Raw genomic sequence first — 23,365 nt, 5'->3', positions numbered from 1 at the left:
AAAACAACTAAAACACAATCCCAAAAAATTGCTCTTTCTACACCAGCAGAAACACCGAAATTTGACATTAAAAAAGAATTACTACACAATACAGATTTAATGAATGCACTGGTTAGCACTCTCATAGAATTAGCCAACAAGACTGATTCCAACCCCATCACTAATAATTCTATTAAAGATATGCTTATTAAAAACATTAAATAATGGACCCTACATACATTCGTATTGCTCAATTCAATATTCAATCTATATCAAATAAAAAACCGTTGCTAATTAACTTTTTAAAACTAAATAATATTGATGTTTGTCTTCTTAATGAAACCTGGTTAAAACCAACTACTGCTTTTAGAATACCTAATTATAATATTTACTGCAAATATGGTAAAAATGGACATGGCGGAGTTGCTATACTTGTTAAAAATATATATAAACATACTTTTATACAGACTAACTTTTATGAAAGTATTCAAAATGTAGCAATCTCAATTGTGACTGACAGAGGGCCTCTATCAGTTTTATGTGTGTACTGTCCTCCAAACCGTCCACACATAAGACTAAATAGACTTAAAAATATAATTGAGAAATTACCAACACCTATAATAATATCAGGAGACTTCAATGCACATCATACAGCGTTTGGTTGCGCTACTAACCAATCTCGAGGTAACACCCTGTTCGATATTATAAGTGACTTAGACTTATGTATCTTAAATGACGGAAACCCAACTACAGTTACTTACCCCAATAGAAATCCTTCAGCGATCGACGTTAGCTTGTGCAGTGCCAGTATAGCACCTCTGTGCGAGTGGCAAGTCCACGATGACCCTATGGGCAGCTATCACTACCCTACTATATTCAGTATATTGACCTCTATTGAAAAATATCAAATAAGTGATCCAATAGATAAATTTATATATACTAAAGCCGACTGGAATAAATATAAAGAGCTTTCAGAAGAGGTATTCTCGAATTTTCCTTTTAATGAGAATGATCCTATACAATTATATGACAAATTTAGTTCTGAACTCCACCTATTAAAAATACAATGTATCCCAAAACTCACTAAAAATACAAACTTTATAAGCAGACCACCGGTTCCTTGGTGGAATAAAAAATGTGAGGATAGTGTCATTAAAGCCTACGAGGCATTAAAATATTACAGGGCGAATCCATCTATAGAAAACTATATTACGTACAAGAGACTTGTTGCTCTTAAAAAACGCACTATAGCAGAGGAAAGAACTAGTAGTTGGCGTAGTTTTTGTGCTTCTTTAAATCGATGTACACCTATTGGGTTAATATGGAACAATATTAAACGTTTTAAGGGATTAAAATCTAAGCAGATAATTAAAAATGATGAATTTATAAAACCATTTATAACTAAACTAACCCAAGGTTGTAGTAACGATCCTAGCTCTATAGAAAGTTTATTTGAAAGTAACAATGATAATAATGAGTCTAAGTACCTTATTGAACCTTTTACTTGGGAGGAATTCATTGTAAGTCTGCAATCTAGGAAAAATACTACCCCAGGCTTAGATGATATACCATACCTGCTTATAAAGAAGCTGCATGTTAATGGTCAAAAAGTTTTGCTAAGAATTATGAATTTACTTTGGATACATGGCAAAATACCTCAATCTTGGAAAACACAATGTGTAATACCTATTTTGAAACCAGACAAACCTCCTAGTGAGGCTAATTCCTATAGACCAATTTCTCTATCATCATGTATTGGTAAGGTTTTTGAGAATATGATAAAGACTAGACTTGATTGGTATGTCGAGGCAAATAACATATTACCTCCATTTCAAAACGGCTTTCGACGAGGTAGAAGCTGTTCTGACAGCTTCATATCTCTTATATCGGATTTAAAATTAGCCAACTATAACAAGTCACATGCTGTTTGTATATTTTTAGATGTACAAGGAGCATTTGACAATGTTGATCCTACAATACTTGTAAAAGTTTTGTCTAATATTAATATCCCTGGGAAATTATGCAAATGGATATTTAATTTTTTAGATGATAGAGAGCTATATGTTAAATTTAATAACATATTACATGGACCACGACAAGTTTTTAAAGGCACAATGCAAGGAGCAACGCTGTCTCCTCTACTGTATAATTTGTATACTAGTGAGATAAACTCATTTGTAAATAGTTGTAATGTTAATATACTGCAATTTGCAGATGATCTTGTAATATATTCTATTAATTCTAATTTAGATGTAGCTAAAGCTCACATTAATAATGCGCTAAATGAACTTCATGTTTATTACAATAATTATTTACACTTAAAGATAAATCCTGACAAAAGCAAGTTATTAATATTGAGCAAGGATGCAACACCTGTAAATATTGTATATAATAATGAGATTATTAGAGAAGTTCCTTCTCATAAGTTTCTAGGCGTAGTTATAGATAATCATTTAAATTTTGACCTACACGCTAAGCACATAATTTCTAATTCTGTTAAAGGTTTAAATGTTATGAGATGTCTTGCCGGTATATCGTGGGGTGCCGACCCTAAAGTACTGTCCTTACTGTACAAAACCCTAGTCAGAAGTCACTTTGATTATAGTTTTCTTGTACATATGAATACTGATCATACACATAAGTTACAAATAATTCAAAATAAGGCAATGAGAATAATATCGGGGGCAATGTGTTCAACCCCAATAAGAGCAATGGAAGTAGAGACTAAAACAATGCCTTTACCTGTCAGATGGGTGTTGTTAGCTTATAGATATTTAATTAAGATATATGCTAAAAATAATCAAAGTATAATAAGAAGAATAAAGAGTCATCCCAGAATTCCTAAGTTAACAGCATTACTCTTACAGGTGGAAGCTAAGTTTAGTAATGTATATAAAAATGAAATTTGGCCATGTTATGAAGACAGCTTTAATAGTAAACTTTTAAACATTACAGTATGCACAAAATCGATCAATAATAATACTGATTTCCTACATTTCTTGTCACAAATTCCCAATTATTACAAATTATACACAGATGGTAGTAAAGCAGAGTCTCATGTTCGAAGTGCAGTGTATGATCCTCAGACTAAATTTGTACAAAGCTTTAGGTTGCATGATTTATGTTCCATATTTACGGCTGAAGCATATGCTGTATTTGAAGCCCTGAAAGTTATAATAAGAGTGTCAGAATATAAGCATTTCTTTATTTTTACTGATTCACTTAGCTTAATTTATGGATTACAGAATAATCAATTGCATTATAAAGATAATTTTATTTTGTACAAAATTAAAAATATGTTATTACAATTGAAAAATAATAATGTAAATATTAATTTTATGTGGATTCCATCCCATACTGGTATAACAGGGAATGAAGTTGCAGACAAAGCTGCTTATTTAGGTATTAACGAATTAGATGTAAGATGTAGTACTAGAATTCCACTAACTGATTGTCAAGCTTCTGTTAAGACTGTTGTTGCTAAGATGTGGATAGATTTATGGACCAAAGATAGAGAGACAAAAGGAAGATGGTACGCTAGTATTCAAACCGACTTACCTGGAAAGCCTTGGTATGAGAAGATAAAGATGGGAAGTCGTAGCTTTATTACCACCATCAATAGATTGAGGTTTGGTCACAACTGTGCACCAGCGCACTTAGCCAGATTTTCGATTATAGCCGATGGTACATGTCCTCACTGCCAGAATGGTAGCGTTGCAGATGTTGAACACCTTATATTTAGATGCCAAGTGTTTGCGTTTGAAAGACTCATCCTTGCAAGTGAATTAAGTGAAGTGTTTGATAATAATGTCCCCCGCCGCCTCACCGATATTCTTAAAAACGTTGACAGTTACGTTCCATTATACAAGTATATAAAAACAACAGTGTTGAAGATATAAAGTGAAGTGTGTTGTAATAAAATTATTAGTGCATTCTTTGCCATTTAACTCTTTAAAATGAAGTGTTCTAAAAATAGCAAAATAAAGACTTGGCTTAAAGGACTCGCATCCAGGCCATAATTGTTTAAAAAAAAAAATGATTATGTAGCACTTAAAACTGGAACATTATTTAAATTTCAATTATATCAACTGTAGTGGTTAAAAGAATAAGAAGGTATTATATTTTATGATAAGAAGTACTCACTTATTAGCAGAAAATACAATGCTCATGTGAGTCATGTATTGGTATCAACACTATTTGCAAAAAAAAACACAAGCTGTCAATGTCATACCCCGTAGTCTACCTCTGTCTACCTAATCTCATTATCGAATTGATTACGATTTACGATTAGTTTGTGTGCAAGACGCGCGTGAGTGCAGACATAAAATAACTTAAATGTAATAATTTAATTAAACTAATTTTTATTTGCGTTATCCAAACCTCAAGAAACAGTGGCTGTAATGCTAGTGCTCTTGCACTGAATACTACAATACATGGTTGTGATAAAATCTGGAAATGGAATGAAATAATTGTAAACTAAAAGCCCTATAATACAAAAAAATGGCACCTCCAAATCCTCCTCTACTCAGCTATGAGACCCTCGTGCATGCCCTGGCTGGGGCTACGGTAAGAACACCTGCTTATTATTCATACAAAACAATTGATCTTTGCTATGGATTGAATATTATTTAATAAATTAATAAATAAAATAATTCTAATCTCCGTAACAAACGTGTTTAATATAAAAAAGAAATTAATGTATATGTTATACATATGTGTATTGCGTGTTTGTGGCTTTCCATATAGAAGGAAGTACCTTGGTACTTTATACAGTATGATGATGATACTGTATGATGCATTTTTATATAAAAACCCCATTTATCAATTATAATGTTTTACTTGTTGCCGAAAAGTTGCATATATTTAACAAGTAGCTTAGATTTAGCTGCTAATGTATTAAACAATATGTATAATATAATAATCAGGCAACTAAGGCCCATAGATACATACCTAATAATATAATAATAACAGGTTTTGATATAACAGTAGGTAATCAATCAATCAATGTATTCTTTGTTTCAGGGAAGTGTTGCAAGTATGGCTGCATTTTATCCACTAGATACACTGAGGTCAAGGTTACAAGGTATTTATATAGTTTCTGTATATAACATGCATACTTTTGTTGTTTATCGATGATCTTCTCAATATTTGATATGTGTGTTTGCAGTTGAAGACTCCAACAAGTATCAAGGTTCATCTTCATGGGAACTACTCATAAAACTCGCAAATGAGGAAGGTATTGATTCTTTGTACAGAGGCCTAGCTCCAGTACTGCAGTCACTTTCTATTTCCAATTTTGTATATTTCTACACATTCCATGCATTGCGTAGAACTGCTTCTACAAACTCATCAGCAATACAAGATCTAATGTATGGTATTGCAGCAGGTAGTATCAATGTACTTATTACTTCACCCCTATGGGTTGTAAACACAAGAATGAAGTTGGAAAATAATACTTACAGCAGCTTATTTGAAGGTCTAGTCACACTCTTTAAGAAAGAAGGAGTCAAGGGTCTGTGGTCAGGTACTGTTCCTTCACTGTTGTTGGTCTCAAACCCGGCCATTCAGTTCATGGTGTATGAGGCCTTGAAAAGGCACCTCGTGTCAACTGGGCATTTCAAGAGCTATTACGCTGCTTTCCTGGTGGGAGCTTTTGCTAAAGCCATTGCAACAACAGTGACATACCCACTCCAACTGGTGCAGATGCGACTGCGCTCCGGTACAAGCATGAAGCCTCTGTTCAGAGATGTAAAATCAAACCCATGGCTAATGTTCCGTGGTCTTGAAGCCAAATTACTACAAACAGTAATGACAGCTGCATTGATGTTTCTTATTTACGAGAAGCTTGTTAAGTTAGTGTTTAGCATAATGAGAGTTAGAGCTAAACACAGCTAAGCAACTTAATTGCTCAGATGTTACCATTTGGTGATAGTTTTAAATGTTATTTTTATTTATGAGCCTAGTGTCTTACTGCTGGGCTAAGGCCTCCCTTTTGTTTTCAAAAGTGGTACCCTTTGTTTAATAAATAGGTACAGTATTATATTCCTTACTAATGAATGTTCCAAAATTGGAAACATATTTTAATAAGTTTTCAATTTTGAAACATTCTATATTTATTTTTTTAACAATAATGCTCATATATGATGCATGATAAAAGCGCAACCATTAGACGCTGAACTACATAACATTCAAAAGAATGATAAGTATAGCTATATAACTTTCTAATTAATCCACATTTATAAACGAAACGAAACGTGTAAATTCTTATAAACTTATTTATAAGAATTTACGGTTTCCAAACCCAAAAAATAAGTGGTTATACTGGTTATGTTGCCCTTGAAATGACAAGAACAATTTTATGATTATTATGATATATGATCATGAATATTATAATTTATTTTAAGTATTATTGTAAATTTTAACTTATTATTAACAATACAATTCAGACAGAGTAGTCAAGACTTAAAATTTTTCTTATTGAAGGTTCCGTCAGGCGTTTTCCGGGCGGGTCGTGAGCGTTTTATAATTTAAAAGCGGCGCGCCCCGCTCACGCGCTGCCTGCAAAACTCGCCTGTGTGACGGACCCTTTATTATTGTAATTAAGACAAGGTTCTAAATATTGATATTGTCATTTAAACTATGTCATAATAAAATCTCTAAAGGACATTTAAGGATAGAAGTGGAAAATAAAAGTCTAAATCAAAATTGCTTGTTTAGTGCAATTCAAAAGTTCCAAACTATATTTGGATTTGTGTTGGAACGTGTAATTACTTACGACGATATAACATAGGTAACGAGTGAGTCGTGTCCATATTTGGTAGGTATTCGTTGATTTGACTAAACCGAATAGTAAACGCAAACGAAAAACGCAACTTAGTAAAGTTAAATACGCTAAGTATATTGATACAATACGAAACGTGACATAATATGTCCTTGAAAATATGTATTTGACTACTGTATTTTAGCTTTTATGAATTGTATCGTGTACATAATTTTCAATGTCAATGTATGTACAGCAAATACTAAGTGTTTGGTCTAAGGTGAAGGTTGTGTACACGCGCTAAAACGTGATATAGTCACGGATACAGTACTGTATACATCTTCCAATAATAATTCCATGATATTATTCATCTAACCTCCTAAGGCCCAAGGTCCTACCTATAGTACTTATTCAGTTCGATGAAATTTAAATCATATTCAATTGGAACAGAGTCGCATTTGTTTTGTTTCGTTCAATCTTCAAACAAAACCAAAATCAACTCTATTCCCTGCACTAAAGGTTCAAATTTTAGTGGCAAATTCTGGATTTGGTATGACTGGGCCTTAGGAGGCTAAATTAAGACGAAATACAAATACAAATACAAATATTTATTGATAACACCAATGTTACATGTCAAAGGAATTAGGTATACATTGTATAACTATAACATAATTATGTTGTTACATAATTTAAATTAATCATTAATTATCAGAAAATAATCCAATGTCAATAGTAATTTATTACATAATTTATGTGCATGGTAACTCAAAAAAGTCTCCCACGCTGTACAAAGTTAAATCAAGCAGCCACTTGCGTAGCCTAGTTCTAAATGCTGCGGTGGAAGCTGCATCTCGGATATACTGAGGTATCCTATTGTACACCGGCGGGAAAGGAGAGGACCGCGCGAAAACCTTGTCATACAAACCTCATTTTCCTCTCTGGACAATATTGACAATATTTTAACACAATTTAATGTATATCAACCACAGCTATGATAGTTAATTGACTTTTTCGATTTTTTTTTATTACAAGTGAGTTGTGAGCTGTAGACCTCGCGAGCATAACTTTAAAATTGAAATAATGTATGGGTCCGGTATTTAAATAAAATCCAAAAAGTGAACTAAAAAAAATCTATTTAATCATCGAACCTGCTCACAAAATTTCACGAGAACCGGTTGAGAATTGCGACCTGTAGAGGAGAACATTCGGACCTAAGTACGAAAGTATTTTTGTTCGCTAACGCTCGGTCTCGGTAATTTATAACAGTAAAAGGCATTAAAATGTTGTATGTATGCTATTTCTTTTTGCTCCTAGCATAGTTGATATACATAAAACTATGTAAATTTTTTTACCATAGGTAATGTCAATATCCAGAGAAGAAATGGGGACTAGGTACGTTTCTATAGAGATATCCTCCTGATACTAAATGTACATTACAATGTATATATTCGTGCAATTTAATTTGAATCTTTCATGAACCAAATAAAGTAGCATTTCTTTTGTTTCATTGTTTTTTAAAACAAACAAAATGTGTTCTAATTTACTTATAGAATAAGGTTCAAATAAAAAAATTGAAAACTTTATGTGGGGGGTCTTACGAGATAGAGAAGCGCTCGTCACCTTTCCTCTTAATAGTGCTAGGTCTCTGTCGAAGGTTTGGTTTCGTATGCCGCGCCGAAAAATTAAGTTTCGGTGCGGCCGATTTTTGGACGAAACCGAACTTGCGGCCGAAACCGAAACCTGATTTTTATGTCGAAACCAATACTTCGGCCGGACACTAGTAAATTTAGCATAAGCCATTTACTTAAGTATATCCATGAATAGATCTGTAGTGATGGGCATTATGTCGAATAATGTGTACTCGTATACAAACTTGTTTTATCGTCTGAAAAGTGGCATTTATTTGTTAAGTGCTGGGATATTGTATGCATTGTATTTTTGTGAAATTATATTTAATTTTAGGGTTATTTAATTTGAAGGTGAAGGTTGGTGATTGTTGAAGGTGAACTACATGACATTAAAATAAATATGCATTCTGAAATTTACGCGTTTTATTTATATTATGAATGGTTTACTTAGATCTAGTTAACAGTGGAATAGTTGAGATGCGCCAGTTTCATATCTTCCGATGTCCTCACTAGTGTGTCTGTGTACTCCTTTACCAAGTCGTTCAACTCGTCGTACATCTGAAATAAATGTGTTTTTTAGATTGGGTAGAATAATTGTAGTAATGACAATGGAGTGAAAAATGACCATTCGTTGTATTATTGTTTCACTGTAATATTTTGTAACATTTTTTATTTATTTTATTTTTTTGGAGAACCAACAGCTATGACAATACCATAGAAATTATAGTGGATACAGAAAGCCAATTATAGGAACTCACAGGTAGTAACATAATATTAAACTAACACATATTTTTATATATCTAGAAAAATGTGTAGCCGCAATTTTGATACCCCTGTTACATAGGCCACACTGAATGTTTTGCACTACTGGTCACTTGTAAACATTTAAATTACGAATTGTATATTTAAAAAAATACAGGCCTCTGATTATGGAATGTGACAAATGTTGGCGACAAATGGATCCTCTTTTACTGTGTTATCTAGTACAAAATCAGTCGAAATTCTAAAAGGGACTCGGAAACCCCTAGAGACTTGTTCAGGACTCTAAAATCTATAACATATCAAAATCTCAAGATATTTAACTGAAACCACATTTTTCATACTTTAGGTCCGGGGTCCTTTAACATTGTACAAGTGAATGTGGGCCTCCTCGCCGGTGTTTGAACATGAAACATAGGTAAAGTACAAGAACTTAGAACACACCTGAGCGTACTCCGAGTGCGGGTCCCGCCTGGCGTGCGGCTGCAGCTCGGCGCGCAGCGCGTCGAGGGCGGCGAGCGGCGCGGCGCGCGGCGGCTGGTGCGCGGCCAGCCCCCGCAGCGCGGCGCGCAGCACGCCGAGGCCCGCGCGCCCCGCCTCCAGCGCGCGCCCGCCGCTCAGCAACGCGCGGACACAGCCGGCGCCGTCGCGCTCCTGATCAACCAAAACTTTTTCTAGTCACCCATGAACCGAAACAAATGCATATTTGATTTCTCAAAATAAATATTCAATGTACAATGCTATGGGAGGCCCTTTTATAGGTATCTGGGCAGCTAAAGGTTATGTTACATTTATATCTAACTAATACTCACCTTTGTCAGGTGGCTTTGAAAAATGTAGGCGCGGTACGAGCGAAGGGTTCATACAAATTTTGAATCTCGGGCCTTTTCTACTGATAAGCGACCCTGACATAGTAAACCTTTGTATAGTAATACCTTTATCCTTACAAGGGGATCTTAACCTTACATTCTAAATACACGCCTATATTAAACTTATAGCACAGAATAAGTAATAGTATTATCATACAGAACGGACACGCACCGCCCCGCCCCGACTCGGATTACCTCGCCCCGCGACTGAGTTCTGACGAACTCCTGACGTACGCTCAGTTCGGCTAGCGACGCCGCGACGCGATGACGCAACGTTCAAAATGCCGGTGTATTGTGCGATGTACGGGTAGTACGGATACCTACTTATTGTAGAAATGAATAATAATATAGTTTTCCAAAGAGACGAAATATGTATCAGTAAATAAGGCTATACTTTTGCGTAAAAATAATAATATCATATGAATTAAAACCCGTTCGTTGAATTTGTGAATGTTAAGCCAACATTTAATATTTAAAGTACAGTCAGCAGCAGATATACCTGAGCGGGCAAGGTGTCCAAGAAAACATATACACTTCAATCGTCACAAAAATAAGGACATCTAAGATGTCATTTTCACGTAGGCTTTCAGTTCGTCACAAATACCTTAACTTCTGAGTTTTTCTTTAACACATACACCCTTATTTAATCACAATGACAATAACGGTTAAAAAGTCAGTGGTAACTAAGCACTCAAATTCAAGCTGCTGTCATTAATACCTACACGCACTGCCAATCACGTACGTCAGCAGCCAGGGTGCCACCAGTTGCTAAGCAGTTGTTATTTCAATGGTAACTAAGCATCAACATTTTATCTGTTTAACTCTCGTTTAACTTTAAAATAAATACTGTAGCACTACGAATTGACACCTCCTTTCTTAAAGAAGTATTTTATCGTTAAGTGTCAAACTTAGACAATAAATAAGTAGGTTCTACTAGAATGATCGGTTTTTTATTTTAACTGTCATATGCGGCTGTTCTTCCAAACCGTAGATCATATTATATACCTATGTTAATATATTTATTTAGCCCACTTATTGTAGTAAAATATATACAGGATGGCCCATTTAGATCGGCCAGTATGGGAAAATCTGATACTATAAGATATACACCGATCTCTTCTTAGGAATCATGTCATCGATTTTAGTAACACGAAAAACTGCATACATTAAAAAAAATGTGTACTCAGCTCGGGAATCGAACCCCGAATGTTTTGAAAAATAAAACTAAGACTATTTCTATTTAGATATCGATTGTGTAGGTCTTAAGCAATAAATGTTACTATGAAACATGTCTGAAATTAATTAAATGCATTGTTTTCATATCCTTTAATTTAATTTAGTCAGTTTTCAAAGAGACCAGCATTTTTAGGGTTCCGTACCCAAAGGGTAAAACGGGACCCTATTACTAAGACTGCTGTCTGTCCGTCCGTCCATCCATCCGTCCGTCCGTCCGTCTGTCCGTCCGTCTGTCACCAGGCTGTATCGCCTGTATCTCACGAACCGTGATAGCTAAACAGTTGAAATTTTCACAAATACATCATTTCTGTTTCCGCTATAATAAGAAATACTAAAAACAGAATAAAATAAAGATTTAAGTGGGGCTCCCATACAACAAACGTGATGTTTGACCGAAGTTAAGCAACGTCGGGCGGGGTCAGTACTTGGATGGATGACATTATCGTTTTTTTTTTTGCATTATGGCACGGAACCCTTCGTGCGCGAGTCCGACTCGCACTTGCCCGGTTTTTATTTTTTAATCTATGAATGCAGTTTTTCTTGTTACTAAAATCGATGACATGGTTCCTAACAAGAGATCGGTGTATGTCTTATAGTTTTAGATTTTCCCATACTGACCGATCTAAATGGGCTACCCTGTATAGTACTAAAATACGATGCCCCTAATCGATCAAAGAACGAAGGAGAAAATAATTGAATTGAAACGTAATACGTTCACTGTCCCAATCTGACATGTAAACTTTATGGCTTTGTAATAGAGGCTAGCCGTGGCATGGCCCCACGTGAGGAGCACGGCCAGTAAAGGTGTTAAACATATCCAACCTAGCAGTAAATATCAAATGGCATTCCGTACAGGAGTAATCCCAAGTAACGCCCACTGCGGGTTCAAACCTACAACGTCCTGATAGAAAGTCGTACATACTCTACATGTGACATTATCTTTAAAAAATATATAAACTAATGCGAAATTAACATAAAACCAGAAGACACAAATTAATAATAGAAATGAAACTCAAAAAAATAAAAAGCTGTAATCTCTAGGTGCGTACGACTGAGATTTGAACCCGCGGTCTCTGCTTTGAAAAGCAAACGCCTGTTACTGAGACCACAACGTACCTTGACAATTGGCTCTAAATTCGGCTTCAGTTAGCTTTTGCTATGTGTCATTCGTCTTGACGATTCTCTTAAAAGAAATAGTTTGCAGTAAGTTGACCGAGAGGCTCGACCTGTCAAATAGTTGAAGGGCAAAACGTGAGATAGATGTATGTGATGACAAGACTGTACTGCTTTCGATGATTGTCAAAACGCTTTACCTGAAATTAGCATGGCTATCTTTCATTCAATATTCGACCATACTTTTATGCTTTACTTAAAGTCTATTTTTCCATATTGTTCAGATATATTTGACGCGTTGACCCCTTAGATACCATTGGTTTTTTGACAGCTAAGGTATCAATGACTTGTTGTAAGTGTAGAAATTAATGAATAGCGACTGTTAACATATTTGTGACACGTTGAGCGCTCACAAGTAAATACTACCATGACAGTCAACAACTTTTTGACAGTTTAAACGTTTACCTCTCTTTGAGCACCTGGAGTGTATAGCGACTTCTGCTGCTGACTGTACCTAAGGTAACTAGACCTTCTACACAGATATTCCTCGTAAATGTTTTTAGTTTAACACTCTTTTCACAAAAAATAACTTGTTGGTCGCGGGACATTCGCGTTTGATTTTTAATTTAATTTTAAGAATTTAAGAAGTAATTATGTATGTTATATAAAATAATCAATAGGCATCAACAATAAGGTACATTTAATAATGGCGTGTTGAAAGTCCAAGTACGTGCAGGACTATAAACTGACAAAGCCAATTCAACAATTGGAGCGAAATAAAACATAAACCTATATTTTGTTAAACATAAACCTATATTTCGTTTTTATACGTATTTCGGTCGAATTATGCAACGCAGCGGGCCGCTCGTCGTGTCCTTCGGCCGGCCTCGGCAAACCTCGGCTTCGCCTTCCCCGCGCGCCGCACGAGTCAGCCCTAAGCCACTTACTCACACAATGACGCGTGTACAGACGTGCCGTGCACACATATAAACGCAAATGATTTTCGATGTATGGCGTGTCCGCCCTGTGCTTATAGTTTAGCCCTTAGGTTAGTTAAAGGATGATTTTAAAATTATGATTTAATTTTCTAAGAAAAAATGAAACCCTCGACGAGCCATCTTACTACTCATATCTACTTTTAGTTGGATGGTTCGCCGATGTTGCGTTTACTGAGTACTGGCTGACGTGATTCGTGGCTATTGTCGTACTCGTGACTGACAACATGAATTTAATAACTAATAAAATCTACTTTATTGTAATCTGTCACTTAAATAGCTATGGAGTATTGAAATGGTATCTATTTTAGGGTCTCCCGCTATGTATGATTTGCATAAACTATTATTAAAATTCTAAAAATATATAAAAAAACAATACCATGTAAGCTTGTAGGAACCACCGTGGCAGGAATTGGTCAGTACTGATAGCGCGCTTGGTGACGCTTAAAAGAGTTTCGGCACTCGCGTCTTTCAGGTGTTGGTATAGCCCGTCGAAATCGATGTTTCCGCCTCCTAAAATAGGAATGAATACTATGATTATGAGTACTATTCAATGACTAGTAATTTTAAAATCGCCACATGTAGGTATTATAGCCTATAGGTAGTAAATATTTACCAAGCAACGCCTGCTGTACGGGATCGAGGGAGTCCGGAACTTCTTCACGGAGTTCTGCTGCTAGCTCGTCAGGTCCGATCACCTGGAATAGGTAGGTAATTACAATTTGTAACCGTCTGTACAATGGGCTGGCTCTTATAGGGTCCACAGTCGACTAGAATCCGAATCTGTATACGTAGTTTCGCTATTTCTGTCTGTCGGATTATCCGTCTGATTATTTTTTACGCCGTATTTGTTTTTGCAAGAAGTGGTACGAAAAATGTTTTCGTACCACTTTCGCTTGATATGTCCGTAGTCCATCTACTAAAATTTCCCTTTTTAAGTCCGCCTATTGAGACGGATGGGCAACTACGGGACCCTACAATTGAGCATGGCACGACATGATCTTGGCCGGTGTTTTACATTAAGTTATCAGGGCTCCTTCGGATCCGTCCTCTCACCTGCAGCGCGCGCGGCGCGGGGCGCGCCAGGAAGGCGTGCTCGGGCTTGGCGAGCCGTAGACACGTGAGAGCGGCTGCTAACCAGCGCGCGCGCCCGCCGTCCGCCGCCTCCGAGCGTACAGTATAGAGACACACACCTGCAGCGCGCGCGGCGCGGGGCGCGCCAGGAAGGCGTGCTCGGGCTTGGCGAGCCGTAGACACGTGAGAGCGGCTGCTAACCAGCGCGCGCGCCCGCCGTCCGCCGCCTCCGAGCGTACAGTATAGAGACACACACCTGCAGCGCGCGCGGCGCGGGGCGCGCCAGGAAGGCGTGCTCGGGCTTGGCGAGCCGTAGACACGTGAGAGCGGCTGCTAACCAGCGCGCGCGCCCGCCGTCCGCCGCCTCCGAGCGTACAGTATAGAGACACACACCTGCAGCGCGCGCGGCGCGGGGCGCGCCAGGAAGGCGTGCTCGGGCTTGGCGAGCCGTAGACACGTGAGAGCGGCTGCTAACCAGCGCGCGCGCCCGCCGTCCGCCGCCTCCGAGCGTACAGTATAGAGACACACACCTGCAGCGCGCGCGGCGCGGGGCGCGCCAGGAAGGCGTGCTCGGGCTTGGCGAGCCGTAGACACGTGAGAGCGGCTGCTAACCAGCGCGCGCGCCCGCCGTCCGCCGCCTCCGAGCGTACAGTATAGAGACACACACCTGCAGCGCGCGCGGCGCGGGGCGCGCCAGGAAGGCGTGCTCGGGCTTGGCGAGCCGTAGACACGTGAGAGCGGCTGCTAACCAGCGCGCGCGCCCGCCGTCCGCCGCCTCCGAGCGTACAGTATAGAGACACACACCTGCAGCGCGCGCGGCGCGGGGCGCGCCAGGAAGGCGTGCTCGGGCTTGGCGAGCCGTAGACACGTGAGAGCGGCTGCTAACCAGCGCGCGCGCCCGCCGTCCGCCGCCTCCGAGCGTACAGTATAGAGACACACACCTGCAGCGCGCGCGGCGCGGGGCGCGCCAGGAAGGCGTGCTCGGGCTTGGCGAGCCGTAGACACGTGAGAGCGGCTGCTAACCAGCGCGCGCGCCCGCCGTCCGCCGCCTCCGAGCGTACAGTATAGAGACACACACCTGCAGCGCGCGCGGCGCGGGGCGCGCCAGGAAGGCGTGCTCGGGCTTGGCGAGCCGTAGACACGTGAGAGCGGCTGCTAACCAGCGCGCGCGCCCGCCGTCCGCCGCCTCCGAGCGCTCCGCGGCACACCGGGCCGCGCGCTCATACATTATTGACGCCGCTGTCAACAATCAATTAATAGTACCTATTATATCTGGGAGACCGAGAAAGGGCGGAAAACATATAAAAATTAAAAAACGCACGTTTTCCCAGACATAAGACCCAGCTAGATCGCTTTATCGCCCCCGAAAACCCCCATATACGAAATTTCATCGAAATCGTTAGAGCAGTTTCCAAGATTCCCGAAATATCCTCGGATTCCACACGCGCACTCTTTCGGTCATAAATGCGCTGCACGAAATCAACAATAACAAAGTATTTATTTCACAATCGGGTAAAAGGTACACTCATCGCCTCGGTGACACTATAACACACAGAAACACTATAAGTATCCCAACTAACCTTTTCTATAATGATGCCTAGATATGTGCAGGGCGTATAAGAAGTCGTAGTACGGGTTGTCGCCGTGCGCGTCGTGTAGTTTGGCACGCGCCGCCGCCGCGCGCTCCGCCTCTGCTGCTAGCGCGCCGCATGATACCAGGGCGCTTAGTTGTTTTCGGGATGCTAATCAACAGAAAAAAACAGTATTGGCTACATGCAAAGTTATTAGGAAGGAGAAGTCGGAAAAATAAAAAGATGATCGCCTTTGACGTGGTAAAAAAAAAATTTACTAGCTTTAACACAACTTTAAAAAAGTTTGACACAAGAGGCTCTCAATAATAACTAGCTTTGAAATTAAAATTTGGTACAGCGGATTCGTAGAGAGTGATCGTAAAATTAACTTCACAAAACAAGCGGGATGTCGCTATAATACGCGCATAGAGTTGTCTCACTCAAGCGTCGGAGCGACGTGCGAATCGCATCCAGTGTGATAAGTTGATAACCGCCTACGTGATACTCGATGTACTGTATCTTAAGTTTCATAGTGGCGCGCCGGGGCGCGCCGGCTGACGTTGATCAGTCTGTCAAACGTGGTTGGTGCAACTGGGCCTTAGTCGGTGTAATGGCTCTTCTACACGATGGGCCAACGTCGGCCACTCCAAGGGACGTAGCCATGCGGTAGAATGAGATAGCAATATCATTTGCTCCCTCTAACGCATAAATGCGTTCCTTGGAGTGGCCGGCGTTGGCCCATCGTGTAGAGAAGCTATAAAGTGTAGTTACCCAGCGTAGTAAGCAGCGTGGCGGCGGCGGCGGCGCGCGCGTGCGGCGCGGGGTTGGCGGCCGCGGCGCTGAGCGCGCGCTCCACGCGTCCTCCTGCCAGGTGCCACTTGAACACCACCCACTGGAACATTGGCTACGAAAAACAGCTCAAGGTTACACTCGGTTTAGTGAAAAGTGAGTGAGTGAGTTTAGTTAAAAAGCTCGGCTTGGCCACAGAATAAATAATAGTACTAGGTACAGAAGACTCACTCTCTAACAAAACGCGTCTGTCACGATCAGCACAGATATGGCCGCTAGGTGGCGACAGCGCCACGCGCGGCTTATGGCAAACCCCAAAATTGGGGTCGAACGGATGTACTTTTAGCTACCTGTAGCAAAGCGACGAAATCGCGGAGTGAGCCACGCCTGGCTTGGCATAAATTAACATGGTAGGAAAAAGCGAGCTGTAAAATCATTGGTTTGATTTACAGCTTCATTTTTGGTTTACGTCAATTGACCGCGACAATAGGATACTTCGATGAAAACTAATATTTACAGACTTTCTTAAAAATAATCCATGAAACAGCGTGCCACGAAATATGAGAACATTTCTTTAAAGTTTAAGTTGTACAGTCAGCAACAATAGTCGCTAAGCGAGCGAGGTGTTCAAAATGATCTTGACGCGACTTTATTGTTAAGAGAATAAGAGCGCGTCAAGGTAATTTTGAATACCTCCCCCGCTTAGCAACTTCTGCTGCTCACTGTACAAAAGGACTCAAAAGAAATTGAGAAGATCTGGATGAGGACATCTTTCTCAACTCAGGTCGAATTCGAAACAATACAATGGGGCAATCGATGCATGCAATTTTACAATCATAAAAATATATAAGAGAAGGGCGCCTATGAAGTTTAATTTCTACGTACCAAATTAGGGTCGTTCTTGTCGGCGATGCTGATGGCGGTTTCCGCTAGACGCACGACACAAGCGCCTGCGTCGTGGATCTCGAACAACTTTATCACCTAAAACAATACAAACAGGATTAGTACTCTCTACACATACGCAAAAAAACAAGATGTCTATTCCGTCTGCGGAAGTTAAGGAACTTGGAACTTAAATTCTGGTTTTGACATAGCCTAACGTTCATGTAATTCTAAGGTGCATAGTCGAGCTAAATCTGGTGAACATTTTTTGCGGCACAGCCAAAAACTTGTAAACTTCCCCCGCGTACTTATAAGTATACTTAGAATCAGACACCTGTACTGGTACGCGTGCTGAGTATTATTAGTAAGCCCGGGTTACAAGTATATGATATGACATTTTCCCCAGAAAGGTCTAGTACCTTCATATAATAGAGCACTAGCGCCTGGTGCTGCGTGAGGCGCGCGTCGGGCGCCGCGACCAGCTGCCGCAGGAACGGCTCCGTGCTGACTCCCTTCGCCGCTTTGCAGAAGGCCGTGTATGCGCCTTCCGCGTCCGATAAATCCAGGAGTGACAGGCCGAGGATGAACTGGCCTGCGTACAAATTCATCATAACAGTTTAAACTCTCGCGTTTTGTGCACATATTTAATTGCACAAACGGGTCTACCGCGATATAATTTCATTGTTTTTACCTTTAATTCCGACGTTTCAGCCGAGCTACACCAGCTGTGGTCACGGAGACTCGGTGGGTGGTGTGGTCGGGAATTAAAGGTAAAAACAATGAAATTATATCGTTGTAGACCCGTTTGTGTAATAAAATTAATCATGTTAAATGAACGTGAGTACGTGATAATGACGGGCGATTATTTTTTATATGTCGGTGGCCGATCGTAAGATCAGGCAGATCGTAATGTTCCTGTGTAATGTTTTGACGATAGTCACATTAAATCAATATATAGGTAGGATAGGTTCGTTAGGTTGCTTCAGATGCCCGAAGGGCAAACTGCCCAGAAATACGAGGGCGGGATGATAAGTTTCCGAAACGGCACAGAAATAAGACAATATATATAAATGTTATATTTTATTTTTCAACGTAGGTCCCTTCTGAGTCCACGCACTTGGCCCAACGTTTCTCCAAGGCTATTATCCCATTTCTAAAAAACGATTCTTCGAGTCCCTCAAAATACCTATTAACAGCTTCTATGACTTCAGAGTTCGACGAAAATTTTTGTCCGCCTAGCCACTTTTTGAGATTTGGGAACAAATGGAAGTCGCAAGGGGCCAAATCTGGTGAATACGGGGGATGAGGTAACAATTCGTAGTGCAAATCTTCGATTTTAGCCATTGCGATTTTAGCCGTGTGAACAGGGGCGTTATCCTGATGGAGTAAAATTTTTTTCTTATTTAAATGAGGCCTTTTCTCTTTGATTGCGTTATCGAGGTTTTGTAGCAGATCAGCATAATATTGGGCGTTAATGGTTCTTCCCTTTTGAAGGTAATCCACGAAAACCAGTCCTTTGGAATCCCAAAATACGGTTGCCATTACTTTACCGGCTGACAAAACCACTTTTGCTTTCTTAGGGGCAGGTTCACCCCGATTTGTCCACTGCCTAGACTGTTCTTTTGTCTCAGGCGTGTAGTGGTGGATCCACGTCTCGTCAACCGTTATGTAGCGACGTAAAAACTCGTTAGGATTATGCCTGTACTTCTTCAAACACTCCGTCGAAACATCCTTGCGGGTTAGTTTTTGCTCGTCTGTTAAGAGACGCGGCACCCAACGAGCACAGAGCTTGTTCATTTCCAAGTGTTGGTGCAAAATGTTAAAAACACGTTCTTTTGAAATGTTTACCATCTCTGCTATTTCCACCAACTTCACACGGCGATCATCCAATACAATTTTTTTTACTTTGTTGATAATTTCCGGAGTCGTTACCTCATTGGGCCGTCCGCTGCGGGGAGCATCTGTACAGCTCTGCCGACCACGTCTGAAGTCGACAACCCAAGTGTGAACTGTGCTTAAAGAAGGCGAAGAAGATCCTAAAACGCGATCCAGTTTGGTTTTAATTTGTGTTGCAGTTTTGCCTTTCAAAACATAAAACTTAATTACCGCACGCACTTCCGATTTTTCCATTTTCACGAAAATGAATACAGTTTTTCTTTAGGTCGCTTTAATATATTATTATTTATATTATAAAAACTTGATATTGCTTCCGCATTAACGTAAAAGCCAAGAGGTTAGAATGACATTATTACTTTTTTAATTATATTTTTTTTAATCTTTCATTTCGGAGACTTACCAGCCAGCCCTCGTAGGAGCCCCGTCGACTCAGGGAACGAGTCAAAGATTTTCACGTTTCACGATATGCCAAGGAATTTCACGATATGCCTGATCTTACGATCGGCCGCCGACATATACAGGGTGTCGCAGAATTCGACGTCAAGCCGTAAACGGATGATAGACCAAGTCATAACAGTTATCATAAAAATACAAAAAAAAAACCAACTCATGTTCTTTAAAAATTATGGTCACTTTAAAAATTCACAAAAAAATCCACAACCTGTAATTATTCAAGAATACACAATAATAAAAAAATTTGAATAAATTATGGAATTTGTAGTAACAAGAGTTAAAGAACCATTACAGGGTGTGGATTTTTTAGTGAATTTTTAAAGTGACCATAATTTTTAAAAAACATGAGTTGGATTTTTTTTTGTATTTTTATGATAACTGTTATGACTTGGTCTATCATCCGTTTACGGCTTGACGTCGATTTCTGGGACACCCTGTATACCACTACGATGGCAAACAAGCGTGCGACCAGCCTGATGTAAAGCAGCCATCGCACCTATGGGCGCTTGCAACTCCAGTGGAGTCACACGCGCGTTGTCAGCCAAAAAAGCTTACGGATATGGATTCATTTTCGGGAGCACTGGAAATCTTATTCACCATTAGGAACGCAACTATACCTACATACCTACAGAGTATGTAACAGTGCTATTACGGCAGTGGTCTTCTGCAAAGTGGAGGTATACTTACCTAGTTGGGCTGCTCCACATTCAAGGAAGATAACCTTTCGCTGTCCCATATAACCATTCCAGTCGCAGAATCATCAAAGTGGTAACTAAATGTCAGATGTGTCGTAACAGAGTCCACACAATGTGTCTAGAATTGTTTCGAAACAAAGTGTCGTCGCCGTGTGTACACTTTTCCGTAACAAGGTGTCGACACATTTGTGTGCACTTTGCGTGCGGTTTGCGACTAAATCTGACAGCAAATTTGTGACAGCAAATGTCAATATAAAATACCTCTTGAAAACCAAGGTTTGTCAAACTCTATTAGTGTCTCGTGTGCTCGTAAGTAATTCTAGTAAGTCATCATGGGCGATGCAAATGATAATAATCGACCAAAACCATATAAACACCCAACACCCGTCAACCTTTTACAGAAAAGTTTTTAAAGAAATGCAATAAGCTACTTAGGTCAGCCAACGAATGCTCAAAAAAGTTGTAGAGGGAAATGCTCGGAACACAATTTTTGACTCTGTAACTTGGTTTGGACAAGTTAGGAGGTGAACATATCAAAAGTCCCCGGCCGTAGCCCTTGAGCGGGGGGAAGAGAGGGGGCTTTGAATGTCCCATTTTCCGGTTTTTCGATTATATCTCGGAAACTATGCATCTTAGCGACATGGCCACTTATACAAAATGAAAGTTAATTTAATTTGTTACAAGTTTATTCAGTCAATTTTTTCGATATGTTGAATAGTTTTTGAGATATCCGCTCTTGAAAGTTTAGTTAGGGCTCTCAATTTTATCTTGATATATCTACATCAGTGAAGGTGCTAGGCCGTGTATGGTATCGTTTTCGTATAAATCTGGGTTGCTGAATCCATTTAACATGGAAACCATTCCACAAAATTAAAAAAATCTTTTTAGGGTTCCGTACCTCAAAAGCATAAAACGGAATCCTTATAGGATCACTCGTGCGTCTGTATGTCTGTCTGTCTGAATACACAAAATAGTTCTTTACCTATAGATGACAGGAAAACCTATTAGAAATGTGCAGTCAAGCGCGAGTCGGACTTAATGTACGGAACCCTTAATACGCGAGTCCGACTCGCACTTGGTCGGTTTTTTTAAACTCCTCTTGACGCTTAACCGCTGAACCGATTTCGTTGAAATTTGGTATAGAAATAGTTTGCATCCCGGAACAGGACATAGGATAGATCTTATAACCAAAATCATCTTTTGAAGGTGTGAAAAGTGGCGTGGAAATTTGTACGGGAAATCAATAACCGCTGAACCGATTTATATTAAATTTGGGAAGGTCTACATCTTTGATTTAGTTAAAAATGATAAAAAAAAACATGACTTCAAACCTAAACTTAAACAGTATTAACTTCAAGAAGTCAATTCTGAATTCCCCCCTACACCTCATTTCACACCTTTGAAGGATGATTTTTGAGATAACTTATTATGTCCTGTCTCGGGACTCAAAATATATGTGTACTAAATTTAAATTAAAACTGTTCAGCAGTTTAAGCGTGAAGAGGAGTTTAAGAGAAAGTAAGTTTATATGTTTTTACTTTGGAATGGTGTCAATGTGATACCATAACTAAATTTGGTACTGCGAATTTATACGAAAACGATACCAAACATGGCCTCGTAGCTTTACTGTTGTAGAAGTCAAAATAAAATTGAGAGCCCTAAATTCTTATTACTTGACCAAACTTGTGTAGAAGGAAAAGGAAAAATAAAAGTCTTCGGTAGGATTATAAGACACAAATATAATTTTTTTTTGCGTTACTATTTCAATTATCAAATATAAACATACCTTGATTATATTATTCTAGTGAGATCCTCACAGATAAACAAAACCATTTACTTAAAAAATTACAAGGTCGAAATGTCACGGAACTTGTGAGAGTAATACGTGAAAAATAAAAACTTTTATGACAAATAAATCTGGACACAATTTAAGAAGCATCCAATTGCGTCGAGGAATCATCTGTATGTTTGCTTGTTTCATTACCTCCTCGCTTCTTTTTTTGTCCTTTGTATTCTGTAGCAATTTGTTAGATCTGAAAATAAAGATAACTTGCGTCGTCACGGATGTCGATTTATAGGTTTTAGGGAGTGCAGAATTCGAAAACGATGATCATTTTATAATCCAAGATGGCCGCTACGTATTTTGTCAGAAAAGTCGTCATGAATATCGTTTTATAGGTTTTAGGAAGTGCCGATTTCGAAAATGATGACCAGTTTGGAATCCAAGATGTGTGCCGTGCACTTTGTCATAAAAGTCGTCATGGATATCGTTTTATAGGTTTTAGGGAGTGCATAATTCGAAAATGATGACCATTTTGGATTCCAAGATGTCTGCCGTGCACTTTGTCATATAAGCCGTCATAGATGTTGATTTATAGGTGTTAGGAAGAGCAGATTTCGATAATGATGACCATGACCAACAAAACGACATCCATGTCGACTTTTAACATAGTGCATGGCCGCCATCTTCGATTCCCAAATAGTTATTATTTTCGAAATCTGCGCTCCCTAAAACCTATAAAACGACAGCCATGACGACTTTAATGACATACTGCATGGCCGCCATTTTGGATTCCAAAATGGTCATCATTTTCGAAATCAGGGCCCCCTAAAACCTATAAAACGACACCCATGACAACTTTTATGACATAGTGCGTGGCCGCAAT

General features: G+C 39.4%; 2 protein-coding genes across 2 annotated transcripts in view; one reads left to right on the top strand and one right to left on the bottom strand.

Moving 5' to 3' along the window:
* Positions 1-4,228: 4,228 nt before the first annotated feature.
* Positions 4,229-8,780, top strand: LOC134668979 (peroxisomal membrane protein PMP34). The gene is made up of 3 exons (XM_063526493.1): positions 4,229-4,545; positions 5,002-5,062; positions 5,147-8,780. The coding sequence occupies exons 1-3, from the start codon at positions 4,480-4,482 to the stop codon at positions 5,872-5,874; spliced, it is 855 nt and encodes a 284-aa protein (XP_063382563.1). The 5' UTR covers positions 4,229-4,479; the 3' UTR covers positions 5,875-8,780.
* Positions 8,773-23,365, bottom strand: part of LOC134668994 (nuclear pore complex protein Nup160 homolog) — a 38,443-nt gene continuing 23,850 nt past the window's right edge. Inside the window, exons 19-27 of the mRNA XM_063526510.1 lie at positions 18,075-18,247; positions 17,659-17,754; positions 16,756-16,888; positions 15,994-16,155; positions 15,492-15,652; positions 13,956-14,037; positions 13,719-13,852; positions 9,577-9,780; positions 8,773-8,925 (exon numbers count right to left, since the gene is read on the bottom strand). Coding sequence (XP_063382580.1) covers positions 8,821-8,925; positions 9,577-9,780; positions 13,719-13,852; positions 13,956-14,037; positions 15,492-15,652; positions 15,994-16,155; positions 16,756-16,888; positions 17,659-17,754; positions 18,075-18,247 — 1,250 coding nt within the window. The 3' untranslated portion in view covers positions 8,773-8,820. The remainder of the gene's footprint in view (positions 8,926-9,576; positions 9,781-13,718; positions 13,853-13,955; positions 14,038-15,491; positions 15,653-15,993; positions 16,156-16,755; positions 16,889-17,658; positions 17,755-18,074; positions 18,248-23,365) is intronic.

The sequence above is a fragment of the Cydia fagiglandana genome, chromosome 11 (assembly GCF_963556715.1).
Source record: "Cydia fagiglandana chromosome 11, ilCydFagi1.1, whole genome shotgun sequence".
Taxonomy (NCBI): Eukaryota; Metazoa; Arthropoda; class Insecta; order Lepidoptera; family Tortricidae; genus Cydia; species Cydia fagiglandana.
The sequence above is the reverse complement of the archived record's forward strand: the minus strand, read 5'-3'. Positions and strand labels throughout refer to the sequence as shown.

What these genes read in the sequence shown, in the direction of transcription:
- LOC134668979 (XM_063526493.1), top strand. Translation starts at nt 4,480, where the DNA reads ATGGCACCTCCAAATCCTCCTCTACTCAGCTATGAGACCCTCGTGCAT. An exon ending in ATGCCCTGGCTGGGGCTACG is followed by an intron (nt 4,546 to 5,001) that starts GTAAGAACACCT and finishes TCTTTGTTTCAG; the next exon opens with GGAAGTGTTGCAAGTATGGC. An exon ending in ACTGAGGTCAAGGTTACAAG is followed by an intron (nt 5,063 to 5,146) that starts GTATTTATATAG and finishes GTGTGTTTGCAG; the next exon opens with TTGAAGACTCCAACAAGTAT.